The sequence below is a fragment of the Petaurus breviceps genome, unplaced genomic scaffold, assembly GCF_028583685.1.
Source record: "Petaurus breviceps papuanus isolate PSGF00001 unplaced genomic scaffold, PetGlider_PUasm1.0 101, whole genome shotgun sequence".
Classification (NCBI taxonomy): Eukaryota; Metazoa; Chordata; class Mammalia; order Diprotodontia; family Petauridae; genus Petaurus; species Petaurus breviceps.
In genome coordinates, this window is record NW_027185575.1 from 8,663,121 (window position 1) to 8,678,401 (window position 15,281).

General features: G+C 39.0%; 1 protein-coding gene across 6 annotated transcripts in view; it reads left to right on the top strand.

The window, feature by feature from the left end:
* Positions 1 to 15,281, top strand: part of LOC138158801 (splicing factor, suppressor of white-apricot homolog) — a 126,414-nt gene that overhangs the window by 43,709 nt on the left and 67,424 nt on the right. For all 6 annotated transcript variants that reach the window (XM_069085075.1, XM_069085151.1, XM_069085227.1 and 3 more), the window contains one exon: positions 4,505 to 4,685. In XM_069085075.1, the coding sequence (XP_068941176.1) occupies positions 4,505 to 4,685 (181 nt within the window). The remainder of the gene's footprint in view (positions 1 to 4,504; positions 4,686 to 15,281) is intronic.

The window sequence follows — 15,281 nt, forward strand, 5'->3', positions numbered from 1 at the left end:
GAAAAAGATCAAAAACTTATAGATTACTCAGAAAATTCATGCCTGTATGTTAGGAATATTTGACTCTAAAAGAGTATTAGAGTGAATTAATGAGTGGGGTGAGTTTTGAAGCATTTATTGTGTGCCAGGCACTATGTTGAGTTCAGGAAATAAAAATACAAGTAAGCACAATAGCCCCTGCCTTCAAGGAGTTGACATTCTAATACCATACATACATGGGAGTGGTAGGCAGGAAGTACCACTTAACTGGACAAGACAGTGTAAAAGATTATCAGAGCCAAAGGTTCCAGGGGTTGAAATCCAGTTTCTATGCAGAAGAGAAGACTCAAATGCAGGCTGTGCGACAGAGATGCGTGGAAAAATGTATGGTGGGCCTGGATGAAAGCAAAATGAGATGAGCTTTCCAGTCAGAGACCTGGGTGCCAGGAGGCAGAGGAGGAGAGTAGACTGCAGGCAGCAAAAATAGAATTGATTTTATCTTAACAGGAAATGACTGCTCATCATAATCAATGCAGACCATTTCAGAATCAACTATATGCAGTCAAATCATTAACTACTTATAGCAAAGGTCAAGATTAACACTAAGTTAGATGAGAGAATAAAGAACAGAAGATGAGTCTGAGCACAACACAAAAGCCCTGACCCATCCTACTTAAACAAGCTATTGACTGGAAGAAATGGGAAATGGATAAAATTTAAGGCTGTGACTCCAGTTATCACCATTTGTAAGAGAAACATGGTCAGTGTAAATGATTCACCACAATAAGGAAGCCAAAAGTATCCCAGAAACCATCTCAGCTGGGAAGCCAAACTGTTGGTCAAGGGAAGCATTGCTTCAGAGATCATTTGCAAAGCATTGCTGATAACACCAGAAAATTGCATAGTGTCCCTTTGCAAAACAAAAGGTGGGGGAGAAATAAGCCCAGAGAAAGCTTCACATGAGACCCAACTAAGTCATATCTTTCTCAGAGCATTTATATAGATAACAAATATAAGACAGCAAATAGACATGAAACAGAACAACTTTCCATTTACTCCTGTAATGACCTGTTCGTGTCATTGACAGCAGCTAAACTACCTCCTTTAAATGCTAACATCTCGGTACCCACTGTACTATATGAGAAAGTATAAATGACAGGAACTGCTACTGAACGAAATAGAACCAAAAGACATCTAGTACAACCGATAGAATTTTAAAGGTACTTCTTAAAGATGGTTCAAAAGAGGATATTCCAGAAGAAGAAACTATAATGAATGGTGTTACTAACTCCCCAGCAAATAAATAAGTGGCCAAGATACTATCAGCAACTATTGCTGTATATGATTTCTTCATTTTTGTATAATCTTGATGAAAATTGTCTATGCGCATGACAAGGGTATCCTTGAAGAAAAGAGAACGAACGAGTAGGCTTTCCTCAGTCGTTCCCTGCAGTTGATCACTCCCTTTAGAATTGCACGTTATTCAGAAAGTAAAAGTTTACTCTGTATTTTGATGACTAGGAAAATATTGGACTGGTGATCAAAATATCCTTAAAGGCCCTCTTCAGCAATACATATTCCATACTTATATGTCTGTTAACATCTTACAGGATTCTTTTATACATAAAACCACAGATAATTTTGTTCAGTGGTCCTCTGATAAACAGTAGCAAGTAAAGTATAAAACAGATAGATATACTAGGGATATAAAGACAAAGAGAAAACTCTGCCCTTCAAGGAGCTTCCTTTGGGAGGGGTGGGCAGTGAGCAGGTAAGGGGAATGTTTATATACATAATGAGAGAATTAATGATTCAGTGATCAGAAAAGGTCTAAAATGGAATATAATGTTTAAGGAAATAAGTCATGAGGAACATCTAGTGCAGAGAGAAAGTGTGAAGAGGGATTCCCTGTCAATGAGGATATTCTTTAAATGCTCCTGTTTGCAAATGGCCTTCAGAACCTCAGAATTGAAATAGATCTCAAAGGCCATCTAGTCCAACCCACATCAAGATATTATTTTAATCCCCAAAATAAGTGGTCAGCCAGCCTCCACTTAAGGAATGACCGGTGGCAAGGCACTAGCACGAGATGTCCCATTTTACCATTGGGGTAGTTTTAATTCATTGGAAGTTGTTCCTTACGTTGCATCTAAATCTGTTTCTCTGCAGCTTTCTATCCGTTGTTGCTAGTTCTGCTGTATGTAGGCATACATAACTGCTAATTCTCCATATGACAGCCTATCAGATACTGTAAGACAACCATCATGTTCCTAAATATCCACCTCTATAAGTAAAATATCTGCTCCTTCAACCGATACTCTTGTGACATGATGTCAGAGCACTTCTTCTGATCCCCTTTTGGCTACTCTCCAGAATATTACTGTTTTTTCTAAAATAATAGCATTCAGAACAGAGCACAATAATCCAGTTGTGTTCTGACCAAGGCAAAGTATAGTATAAGTGTAAATTCCTGTATTCTGAACACTATCCCTCCCTTAATCCATCTTATAATCACATTAACTTTTTACTATTGTGTTTTTATTCATTGAGCTTATAGTCTACTAAAACCCTCAGATCTTTGTCATGTGAACTGGTTTTAAAATTGCTGTTACTAGCATATCTTGTTGCTAGTATATCCAGCAGTAATCTTAGTGCCTTGTTTTGTAGTTCATCCAGGCCTGAGGACTTAAACTCAATGGAGGCAGCTTTCTTGCTCCTTATTTACCTTAGGTTTCAGCTCTCCAGAAAGCATTTCTGTTCTGTCTTTTAGACTGAAGGCATTAAATTAGAGAAACATGTAAGACCTCTGTGTAGTCTCTTTTTTGTTGTTGAGTCATTTTAGTCATGTCTGACCCTTCATGACCCCATTTGGGGTTTTCTTGTAAAAATACTATTTTTGCCATTTCCTTCTCCAACTCATTTGACAGATGAGGAAACTGAGGCCAACAGGGTTAAATGACTTCCCCAGGGTGACACAACTAATAAGTATCTGAGACCAGATTTAAACTCATAAAGATGAGTCTTCCTGATTCCAAGCCCAGTGCTCTATCTACTGCACTGCCTAGCTACCCTTTAATTTCTAGTCACCCAAAAGAGATTTTGCTTGGCCATTGGCACATGAAATTGCTCTCGTAAATGAGGAATGCCAGCTGCCCAGAATTTGGTGTGGTGCTCAATGGTCAGCCCATTATGTAGCCTCTCAGTGTACTGATCTGGTCAGTGAACCAAGCCCAGAATCGAATATAAGGAGAAATCATAGATCCAAAACTAAAAGACTGGATTGTTTTTAAGAAATTGTACTGCATTGTTAATGATTCCAAGCCACTCTGCTGTAAATTCTTCCTTTTAACAACAATCTTCTCTTTATATATAAGTCCATATGACTTCAAATTAGAATAGACCATGATCTCGGAATTAAATTGGCAGTGACCCAAAAGGCATGGTAGATGAAAATAAACTGAAACATATTACCAATGACAAATGAAGATCAGGAAGTGATACAAAAGGTGTCATTGAGGACACAAAGAAGAAAAGATGATGGTCTAGCTGATTATGTAGCAAGAGCAAACAAGAACCAATGGAAATCCCAGTGATAACACTTGCCTCCACAAAATATTAAAGAACCGGAAAACCTCCAGCACATTGGGTCCCTCCTTTATAAATGATTTATGGAAAGACAGAATCAAGAATTATCCAGGATGTAAAGGCAATAATGAGGGAAGGAAGAAATATCCATGTTGGTAAGATCACAGATAACATCAAAAATACAGTAATACAGTGATACCTCATATGTTACATGTTTGTGAATGTTAGGTGTCTAATAAGGCAAACTTAAATTTTAAATCTAAATCTTTTTTAACTTCATATTAAAATTTTTAATGTCATATTGAGTACCTGAAGCGCCCATTGGGCTCTTAACATTATTGAGATAGTAATAGTGAAAAAGATAGCCTCCTTCCACCCCATTACCACTGTTTTTGTCTAGTCACCTCCCCTGCCTGCTCCCTGACTTTGGTGTCAGTCAAAAAAAATGTTATTATATCCCTATTCAAAGCTTTTCTTTTTTGTCTCCGTAGTTTATCCCTCCTTATTGGCCTTTCTTCTGTTTTTATTCTCAACAGCATGGAAGCCCTAACTTTTTATACCTGTTTTGGCGGAGGGGTGAGATACAACTTGCTTATCAGTAGATGTCTGCAATCCTCTATCTTTGAATGTCCAGACTAAAGGAAATTGACTCATCTGAAGGAGATGGGGATAATTTAGCATTCTATAATCAACCTTGGTAATCAGAATCTCCAAAGAAAAGATGTTGAACAATGGTTCACAAACTACTTTAGTCTTAAGAGAGAATCCATGGGCATCAGACCTTGTGGAAGAATATTCTTCCTCTTGTTCTCTTTCTGTCAGATAAAGTGCACACTATTACCAAAATGCTAGTGTCAAATGTATACTTTGGTTATTTCCAAATTGAAAAATTATAATTACATCACTCAAGTTACAGTTGGGTAATGTGTAATCTCTGTAGGTTGTAACAGCAACAGCTGTAGCAGAAGAGGCTCCAGCAGAGCCTGCCCCTGAGAGTGCCCGTGAAGTGGTAGAAGACGGTGGGTCTGAAGATGCTGCTGACACAGGAGGGAAGGGTACCTGTGGGGCAAAAAAGGAGTCAGCTTCCAGTAAAGCTGTCAGTGATGGCAAACTGGTGAAAGGTAAGTTGACATGGTTCTTAAAAACTGAAATCTGATTCTATTCCTTCTTTTTTTTTTTCAGTTAGAAATTTAGCAAAAAAGAATTTTTAATTACAGTACATCATATACTGTTGTTTGGCACTGGTTGTTATTGGTGGTAAATCAGTGTACTGATGACTTATGGACAGAGGCTTGTCTGAAGTTAAATGCTTAGAAAAACAAATTTTCAGCTACTGTTAAGCAGTTTGGAAGCAATAGGATATTTATAATTAAATTTTCTATAGTGCTTTAGCACGTAATGTGTATTTAGCCTGACATGTCCTGGCTGCCTGATTGAGAGCAGGCCACTTAACCTCTTCCTGCCCCAGGAAACTCTTTAGGAATTAGAAATTGTGAACAATTGCTGATCTGCCTTAGAAGATGGAGTTTCCTCACTGTTGCTCCAAAGCAAACCAAGACCACCACCACCAAAAAAGCCCACTTTAATGCATCAGTAGATACGGAGAACCTAATGTGTGCCAAGTACTGTGCTAGGAACCAAGAGTGCAAACATAAAGGTTCATAAAAAGCTCTGTACATCATCTCATGTTATATCCACAGTAATCCTGAGAAAGGTCATTACATGTACGAAGTATTATTGTTACCCTTATTGTACAGATGACCTAAGCAAGAAATGGAATGAATTGTCTAAAGACTACCTAACAAGTCATAGAGCTGGGGTTTAAATCTTCTGGGCCCTTTGGCTCCAAAGACAGATTTCTTATCATGCAACATTTTCTTAGCCCCAGTTTGAGGCACCCCATAGACTTCCATATCCAATCTTCAGCAAACATGAAGTGCCTTTTGTATTCTCAACGCTATAAAAGATTTAGATGAGAGTTATTATCCTCAAGGTCTGGGAGGGATAAGATCAACAAAAATAACTGCTTCATAGGATTGCCTGAGAAGTATATAGCTTGACCACATTTGGAATTAAAAGGATTTTTCTACACAAAGGGAAGCCCCTGGCATTCTGAAGATGAAGAAACTGAAGCCTAGCCCCTAGGCTAAGAGACTTTGTCCAACTTCACACAGCAAGTAGCAAAGGTGGATTTTGAACCCATGGTTTTGACTAAATCTAAACGAAGTAGAATTTGAACTCTGAGGGGGAAATGTGCTCATTAGTCATTAGAAACTCTTCCTCGAGGAAGTAACATTTGAGTTGAACTTTAAAAAATGGATAGGAATTCAGTGGGTGAAAAGCAGGAGGGAAGCCATTACAGGCATATAGAAAAATGTGAGCAAAGACATGGAGGACTGAGAGCATTTCTGCAGGCAGAGAATACATGCATTTGACTGAGTGTTCCTTAAGGAGAGTTACATAAGATTTACATAGGATAAGATGAAAGCTAGGGTGACATCAGATTGTTGAAAACCTTAAAAGCCAGGCAAAGAAGTTTAAACACTACTCGAAAGCAATAAAGAGCCACCAAAGACTTCTGAGGAGAGAGCACTGCTGTCCCAAGATCCCATGAGAAAGATTATTCTAGCAATGTTATGAAAGATGAATTATAGCAGGCATTCCAAAGGTCTTCAAACTTCTTGTGTTGTTTTTTTTTTTATATTGTGATAACTGTTTCAATATAATTTATTTCCTTGGTAATTGTCTGTGTTTTATTTTACACATATGAAAACACGACTCTGAGAAAGGGTCCATAGACTTTAGCAGGGCCTTTACTTCAGAATAAAAGGGGCCCAGTATGCAGAACAAGGATAAAGAGCCCCTGGACTAGAGTGAAGGCCAGAAGTCTTCTCAGGCTGTTGTAATAACCCAGGCAGGTATGACAGTGACTCCCCGAGGATGAAGCAATGGTAGTAGGAAAGAGGAAGCCAGAGAAACCAAATTGGGATGAGCACTTCATTATCATTAACAGTATCAAACTGACCAAGCTCTTTAATCCCAGCTCAGAAGATGCCCAAGTACAAATCTGGTCTTCAAAGAGGCTGCTGGAAGTGACAAGACCATTTCACTGAAAATAGTGTCAAAGAATTTTCTCTAATTCACACAAGTTCTTCCACCATTCTCTAAAACAGTGAAAAACAGTACTGGATTAAAAAATACACAAACCCATTGTAGTCAAGTTAGGAGATTTCATTAGGTTCCAAGAGATAGTATATAATTTCAGTCTACATTTATTAAGCACCTGTTACCTGCCTTTGAGGAGTTAATTTTTCTAAGAGGAAACAATATCTACACAGATAATCATATCCTAATGAAGCAAAGCGGGAGCAAGTATGAACCACTGGAGACTTCACAGACTCACTCTTGAGCAGACTAAGTTAGCAATCCCTAAGGCAGGGTTGGGGAACCTGTGGCTTCAAGGTCACATGTGGTCCAGTGGGAGAGCTGGGAAGACAGTGGCAGGGAAGTTCAGAGGGGAGATTTTGGAGAGAAAAATAATGAATTTGGTTTTGGACTTGGTGAGTGCTCTCTATAGGACATGCAGTTTGAGATCTCACTCTTTGAGTGTGGAGATAGGAGATTGGAAGTTAGCGCTGGATGAATAGATCTGAGAATCATCAGTATAGAAATGATACATTGAAACTTGGGAGAGCTGAGATAACCAAATGGAATAATGTAAAGGGAGAAGAAAAGAGGGCCCTGGATGAAGGCCTCTGGGACACCTGCAGTTAGAAGGGAGGATGACTTAATAAGGATCTAGAAAAAAAAAAGCCTGCAATGGAACAACCTGATAGGAGAGGAATCAGGAGAGAGGTGTGACTATCAGAGAAGATATGAAGAAGAGGGTGATGAGGGGCGGCTAGGTGGCACAGTGAATAGAGCACCGGCCCTGGAGTCAGGAGGACATGAGTTCAAATCCAGCCTCAGACACAATACAAACACCTAGCCGTGTGACCTTGGGCAAGTCATTTAACCCCAATCGCCTGCCTTCTCCCCTCCAAAAAGCAAACAATGAAAGAAGAGGGTGATTAGCAGCACCAAAGGCTGCAGAGAGGTAAAAAAAGATGGAAGGGGAGAAAAGACCATTCGATTTGGCAGATGAGAGAACATTGTGAACCCTGGTTAGAGCAGTTTCGATTGACAACTAGACTACAGAGGGTTGAGGAGAGGAAGTAGAGGCACCTGCTATCAACATCCTTCTCAAGGAGTTGGCCACAGAAGACAGAAGAGATATGGGACCAGATAGCACTGTTGGATGGAGCAAGTGAGAGTTTTTTGAGGATGGAGGAGAGGTGGACATGTATGTACACAATAGAAAAACAGCCAGTAGACAGAGATTGAAGGTAATTAAGAGAGCAAAGATAATAGGTGGAGCAGTCTGTTGAAGATAATCCCCTGTACACATAAAAGGGTTAATGCTTGCAAAGAGAAGGGCTCCATTACCACATGAGACAGAGTTGAAAGAGGAAATAGTGATCCAAGACATCTGAGTAAGGAAACTGGGAACAGAGGAAATTCTTAGCAAATGACTTTAATTTTTTCTGTGAAGCAGGAGAAAATTTTTTCACCTGAGAGGATGGGGAGGTGGGTGAAAAGATTTGGAAGAATCATTCTGAGGAATGTTTTTGTTGGGAGGGGTTGCTTTTTGGAGGGGGGAGGGCAGGGCAAGTGGGGTTAAGTGACTTGCCCAAGGTCACACGACTAGGAAGTGTTAAGTGTCTGAACCGAATTTGAACTCAGATCCTCCTGACTCCAGGGCCGGTGCTCTATTTACTGCGCCACCTAGCCGCCTCTGATGAATGTATTATTGAGTTAGAGAGGTGTAAAAGAGTTGCCTAGCAGTAATAAAGACCCAGTTAAGGTTATGTAACATAAATTTGTAATGGATCCGTTCAACAGAGTTGCATGGTGGGGAGTTCGGGGGGGGGGGGGGAGGACCAAGGAAATCAAGAGAAGAGAACAATGCAGAGTTGAACTCTATCAAACTATCCTTCACCAAAGGGTCAAGATATATGATCAGATTATAATGTAGGTTGCTCACCTGGCAAAAAAGAAAAAAACCAGGTGTAGGGAGACAGTCTGACTGTTCCCTTGTCCTCACAAAGTTCTAAGATCTCAAGGAAAAATCTCACCATATCAGTAAAGTTGTGGGAGAAAAATTGCAAGGAATAAGTAGCCATGGGAATGAGTTGTGATCTGGAACATTGGAAGGAGTAGACACAGGAAATCAGAGATCTACTGGATTCTGATGGTATAATTAAATGAAATTTTTCCTTATGTTGAGCCTAAATTGACCACTTTGCAATCTGCACCTGCTTCCAGTTCAATTAAGTTGAATTCCTCTTCCAAATGATAGCTTTTCAAATGCTTGAAAACACCTATTAATATTCTCCCTGAGTCTTTTGTAAGCTAGTCATCTCAATTCCTTCAACTCTTTCTTCATGTTATTAAGACCCCTACCTCATTCTGCTTTCCTTCCCATGAGTGCTCTGCTGTATCTCAATGTCCTTCATAAAATGTGGTTTCTAGAACTGAATACCATATTAAAGATTTGATTGACCAGAACAGAATGTAGTTTCACTGTCACCTTAGTCATAGAAAATATACCTTCATATAGCCTGAAATTGCATTAGTTTTCCCACCTACCATGTCATAATGCTGAATCATATTAAGCTTGCATTCTACTCATAGTTCCCAAAATCTTTTTTCAGGCGAGCCTTGGTTTAGCTATGCCTCCTCAAGCTTATGATTTGGGGGTAGATTTTTTTTTTCATGTAAAATAAATGTAAGACTTTACATTTGTCCATATTTAATTCAGCATTAAGGTGGATGGCAAAGTAGGAGGAAGTTATACAGCAAGCTCCCTTCAAAATCTCCTCCAAACAGATCTAGAAAACGTACCTGAGGAAATCCAAAGCAGAGTTGCAGTGAGTCATTTTTCTAGCTCAAGTCTGCATAGGGAGAAAAAGAGGTCTGTTGATGTTGGGGACCCTCTAAGAGCACCACCTGGGGAACATTTCAACGTAGAGATTGTTTACCAGAACAGAAGCCCCAAATCCATGCAGTGGTACCTTAACTGAGACACACGTGCCAACTGACAGCTTTGTTGTCCTCTACCCAGTTCCAAATCTCAGGCAGACTATCAAGGGGACCTGTGCCAAGGTGTAGCATTCCTGGTAGCAAGGCCAAGGTCTGCAGAGAAATAAATAGGGCAAGAATTTCAGACAAAAGAAGTGCCTGCAGTACTGTCACCCTGAATAAGCAGAGGTTTCTAGCTAACTGATGGCAGTTGAGCCCAGCAACAGTGTGCCATTGCCCAGACCCAAACTCAGGCTAGGAACTTTCAAAGCTCAAATCAGTGGGGCAGCATTCAGACTTTACCCAGAAACATACTGCTTTGGGAGCACTGAAAACTTGCAGGTCCCCAGCCTGAACTGTACCAGAGAACCTAGAATACAAGACTCAGTACCTCAAGAAAACAGCAACAAGACCAGCCCAGACCTTCCCTCCAGAAATGCACAGAGCCTGACCCAACATCAAGTCCAAAGTCAGAGATAGGTAAGGGAAATGAGCAAAAAAAAAAAGAAATCCCACCATAAAGAGCTATTGTGGTGGGAGAGACACTGAAGACACAAATCCAGAAGTAGAATGACTCCAAAAATATCTACAGGCAAAGTAGTAAACTAAAATTCCCAGAAAAGATGAAACAGGAGTTTAAAAGAGTTAACTAAGAGGGGCTGTATTAATGAAATGAGAGTGCTAGAGAAAAAAATGGGAAAAGAAGGAGGAACCAGGGAAGAAAGATCTGAAAGAATTAACAGCTTGAAAAAAAAGGTACAAAGCCTTGCCTAAGCAGCAAACTCCACAAAAGTCAGAATTCACCAAATAAAAGCCAGTGACTCATGAAACAACAAGAAATACTATTCAAATCAAAAAACTGGAAAAATAGAAGTAAACATAAAGTATCTCATAGCAGAAACAGTGAACCTGGAAAGCAGATCAAGGAGACAACAATTTTAAGACCATGACCAAAACAAGGGCCTAGTCATAATATTTCAAGAAATCTTAAAAGAAAACTGCCCAGAGCTTAAAGTGGAAATAGAATCCACCAGTCATTTTCTAAAAGAAATCCTCAAATTAAAACTCCCAGCAATATCATAGGCAAAATCCAGAGCTTCCAGGTCAAGCAGCCCAGAAAGCAAGAATTCAAGTACCAAGGAGTCAGTCAGGATTACACATGATACAGCAGTCACCGCCTTTAAGGAGTGGAGAGCTTGTAATACCCTATTCCAAAAAAGCAAAAGATAGAGGCTTATAGTTGATAAATTACTTGTTTAGCAAAACTGAATATAATCCTAAAGGGAGAAAAATGGATCTTGAATGAAATATAGGGCTTCCAAGCATTCCTGATGAAAAGATTGGAGCTGTGTAGAAATTTTGAAGTTCAAACACAGAATTTAAGAGAAATATAAAGAGATAAACATGATCGATGATAAAGAACTAAATAAGGATAAACTACTTACGTTCTAATATTGGGGGGGAAAGTTTTACACCCTATCATCATCAGGGGTCATAGAGGGAGTCTGATTAGACAGAATGCCTGGGAATGGTTTTGTTGTGTCTTAATGATCTTAAGAGAAGACTAGAGAGAGAGGTGAAGCAGAATATACTAGGAGGAAAGAAAGGCTTAAGGGAAGTTATCCCATATAATCAGGGTAGACATCTGTACAGACAAGGAGATGGGTAGTGGCTGATACTTGAGCCTGGGTCGTCATTTCTTCTTCCTTCGTACAACTTCACTTGGTGATTTTACTAGCTTCCATGGATGTAATTGCCATCTCTGTGCTGATGCTTCTCAAATCTGCCTCTCCCGCCCCAGCATCTTTGTGGACCTCTAGTCTCTCATCTGTATCTGCCTTTCAGACATCTCAAACTGGGTGTCCAGTAGATGTTTTAATATGTCCAGTACAGAACTCATTATCTTTCTTCTAAACCCTCTTCCCCCACCCCCTACCTTTCCTGTTAATGTAAAGAATAACTCCATCCTCCTAGTAATCCATCGGGTTACTTTCTGAGAGTCATCCTGAACTCCTTTGTTCTCCCATGTCCCCGCTGTTTCCAGGACGTGTTGATTTCATCTCTGTAACGTCTCTCAAATATACCCCCTTTTTCTCCTCTGACACTGTCACCACTCTAGTTTGACCCCTTATCACCTCACACCTGGGTTACTATAATAGTTTGCTGGTGGGTCTACCTACATCAAGCCTCTCCCCACTCAAATTTATCCTCCATTCAGCCACTAAAGTAATTTTCCCAAAGGGCAGGTTTGACCATATCATCCCCTTACTCAATAAACTTCAGTGATTCCCTCTTACCCTCAGGAGGAAATACAGAATCTGTTTGGCATTCAAAGCCCTTCATACCCTCGCCTCCTTTTCCCTTTACAACCTTCCTGCCTTACTCCCCCACATGTACTCTTATATACAGCCTCTTGGCTGTTACATAAACAAGATACCCCTTCTCTCAACTCTTGAGTTTTTTTCTGTGACTGTCCCCCATCCCTGGAATGTTCTCTGACTCCTGGATTCTCTTTAACTTCAAATTGCAACTAAAATTCCATCTTCTACAGGAAGCTTTTCCCAGCCTCTCAATTCCAGTGCTTTCTCTCTGTTAATTATCCTGTATATAGCTTGGTTTATATATATTTGTTGCATATGGTCTCCCTCATTATATTGTAATTTCTTTGAGGGCAGGAATTGACGGTCTTTTTCTTTGTTTTTTTTTTAATATCTCTAGCACTTAGCACAGTCCATGGCACATAGAAGGCAATTAATAAACATGGATAGATGGATATAAACATGTATGTGTGCATTTTGTTGTTTTTTTTAATAGTGTAATTCTTTAATATTAAGGTTGCATATCCATTTGAAATGTGTTGTAAGATGTTGGTCTAAGCTTAATTTCTGCCAGACAGCTTTCCAGTTTTTGTTTGTTTTTTAAATTTTTTCATTTTATTTTTCCCTACTTACATGTAAAAACAATTTTAAGCATTTGTTTTTAAAACTTTTGAGTTCCAAATTCTGTCTCTCCTGCCCATGCCCCCTCATTGAAAATGTAAGCTATTTTATATAGGTTATACATGTGTAGTCAAGCAAAACGTTTCCATAATAGTCATGTTGTGAAAGAAAACAGATTAAAGGAAAAAACGCTCAAGAAAAATAAAGAAAATTTTAAAAGTATGCTTCATCTGTATTCAGATACCATTAGTTCTTTCTTGGGGAATGGATAGCATTTTTCATCATAAGTCTTTCAGCATTGTCTTGGATCATTGTGTTGCTGGGAATAACTGAGTCATTCCCAGCTGATCATGTTACAGTCTTGCTGCTACTTTGTACACAGTACATTTCACTTTGAATCAGCTCATGTAAGTCTTTCCAAGTTTTTCTGAGAGCATCCTGCTCATTATTTCTTATAGTATAGTAGTATTCCATCATAATCACATACCACAACATGTTCAGCCATTCCCCAACTGATGGTCATCCCCTCAATTTCCAGTTCTTTGCTACCACTAAAAGAGCTGCTATAAATATTTTTATACATATATGTCATTTCCCTTTTTGTTTTTTATCTCTTTTGGAATACAGACCTAGTAGAGGTATTGTTAGGTCAAAGGGTATGCATGGTTTTGTAGCCCTTTGGGCATAGTTCAAAATAGCTTTTCAGAATTTTCCCAGCATTTTTTGCCAAATAAAGAATCATTTCCTAGATAATTAATATTTTCCACTTTATCAAAGACTGGGTTGTTGAGCTCCATTGTTTCTGATTCTTCTTTGTCTAGTCAGTTCCATTAATCTAGCTTTCTTTTTTATCGAGTTCATGTTTTCAACAAGACTATCAGTAAAGACTTTATGAAGTTTATATTTATAAAATTGAAATGGCATAGTGCCCCCAATGCTTAGTACATAGTAGGTGATTAATAAATCTTTTATGTGTATATATATTTCCCTAAATCCACTAGCTTAGTAACCCCCATAAAAATAAAATTAGGCCAAAAAGAAGAACTTTTGCTAGCTTTCTGTAAACACTTCTTCCTTTTCTAACTGTTCAGTAACCATAGTTTTAATATGTTCTGGAATTTTGCCAGAAATTAGCCATATTCACTTTGCTATTATTTACATAATCTGTTCTGTTTAAAAGAAATAGAACATTTGCCCTTTTCCAATCCTTTGCTGCCTCTTCTGTTTTTTTTTTTTCAAAATTTTCCAAAAAGTCACTGACATTCCCTCAGCAGTCACATATCTCAGTTCCTTCAGTACTCAAGAATATAGTTCTTCTGATACAATCAACTTGTACTCATTATGGAAACTAAGATGCTCTCATCTCCTCACTTCTTTTCAGTATCAGCTCCCTCTTTAGTCATTTCTTCTCTCTAATCCACAGATTATTCTTCACAGAGAAAACAAAAGCAAAATAAAAATCAAATAGCTCAGCCTTATTTCTGTATTGTTCTTATCCTATCCACCCTGCGGGGGGGGGGGTCTCAAATTTCATTCTTAAGAGCTTCCCATCCTTCCTAGACAGACTCCCCCCTGTAGAATTTTAGTCCATGGAACAGTACTGTCCCTTCCTCAGAAGCTCTTCAGATCTCACCAGAAATCTAAATATCAGAATGCCCCAAGCATTCTTCTCCTCTACCATAAATATCAGATCAAGTTCTTACTACCCACTTAGGTTTATATTATTTCCATCCCACCAGTCCCTTTCTCCTTTCTGATGAAAAGCAGATCCAGAATAGAATTTACCCCATTGGTCCCTTACCTTTGTGAAAACAGATTAACTTCAATGCAGACCTTAACATTAAATGTTTCGGCATTTTGCACTAGAATGATTTGGAGGACAGGGGGAGTGGAGGGGAGTACAGCCAGGAAGAAGATGGATAGCAGAAAACAGTGACTTAGAAGCAGAGATACCAATTTGTATGTTTCAGTAACCTAGGTAAAAGTAAGGGTCTGACTCCAGTTGATGTCACATGAGTAAGGAGAAAGGGAGAGGTGCAAAAGATACAGATATAGAATGATAAGTTTTGGCAATTGGATATATAGTGTAGAAGGAGAAGGAAGAGTCACAGATAACTTTCATGTTGCTAAACTAATTGAAAAGAAAGTTAACATTGCATAAAATGATGGTGGTTTCTAAAGAAAAAAAGGAAATGGGGGAGGGGAAGGGCAAGCTTATCAAAGAAGATGATGAGCTTCCTTCTGGACGTTGACTTTGATTTGAAAATGGTTATCATTTTGCCTCACACAGTCTCTTCTTCAACTGGAAGTTCTGGAAATGTGTAGCTTGAAGAGACTGTGTGAGGCAAAGCTACAAGCTACACATTTCCAGAACTTCCAGTTGAAGAAGAGACTGTGTGAGGCAAGATGATACCCATTTTCAAATCTCTGAAGGGCTATCACATGGAAGAGGGCTGCCTTTAAGACAGCAAAAGCTGGATGACCATCTTAAAGGAATATTTTATAGGTGATTTCTCATTCAGGTATGGGTTGGATTATATGATTACTTGAGACTGAAATTCTTTGATTTCACTGATTCCATAAGAACAAAATTACCAAAGTCCTATCTGGAGCAGTATCTCTTGTGTATAGGAATATATCTCTCTAAGTCCAATTTGT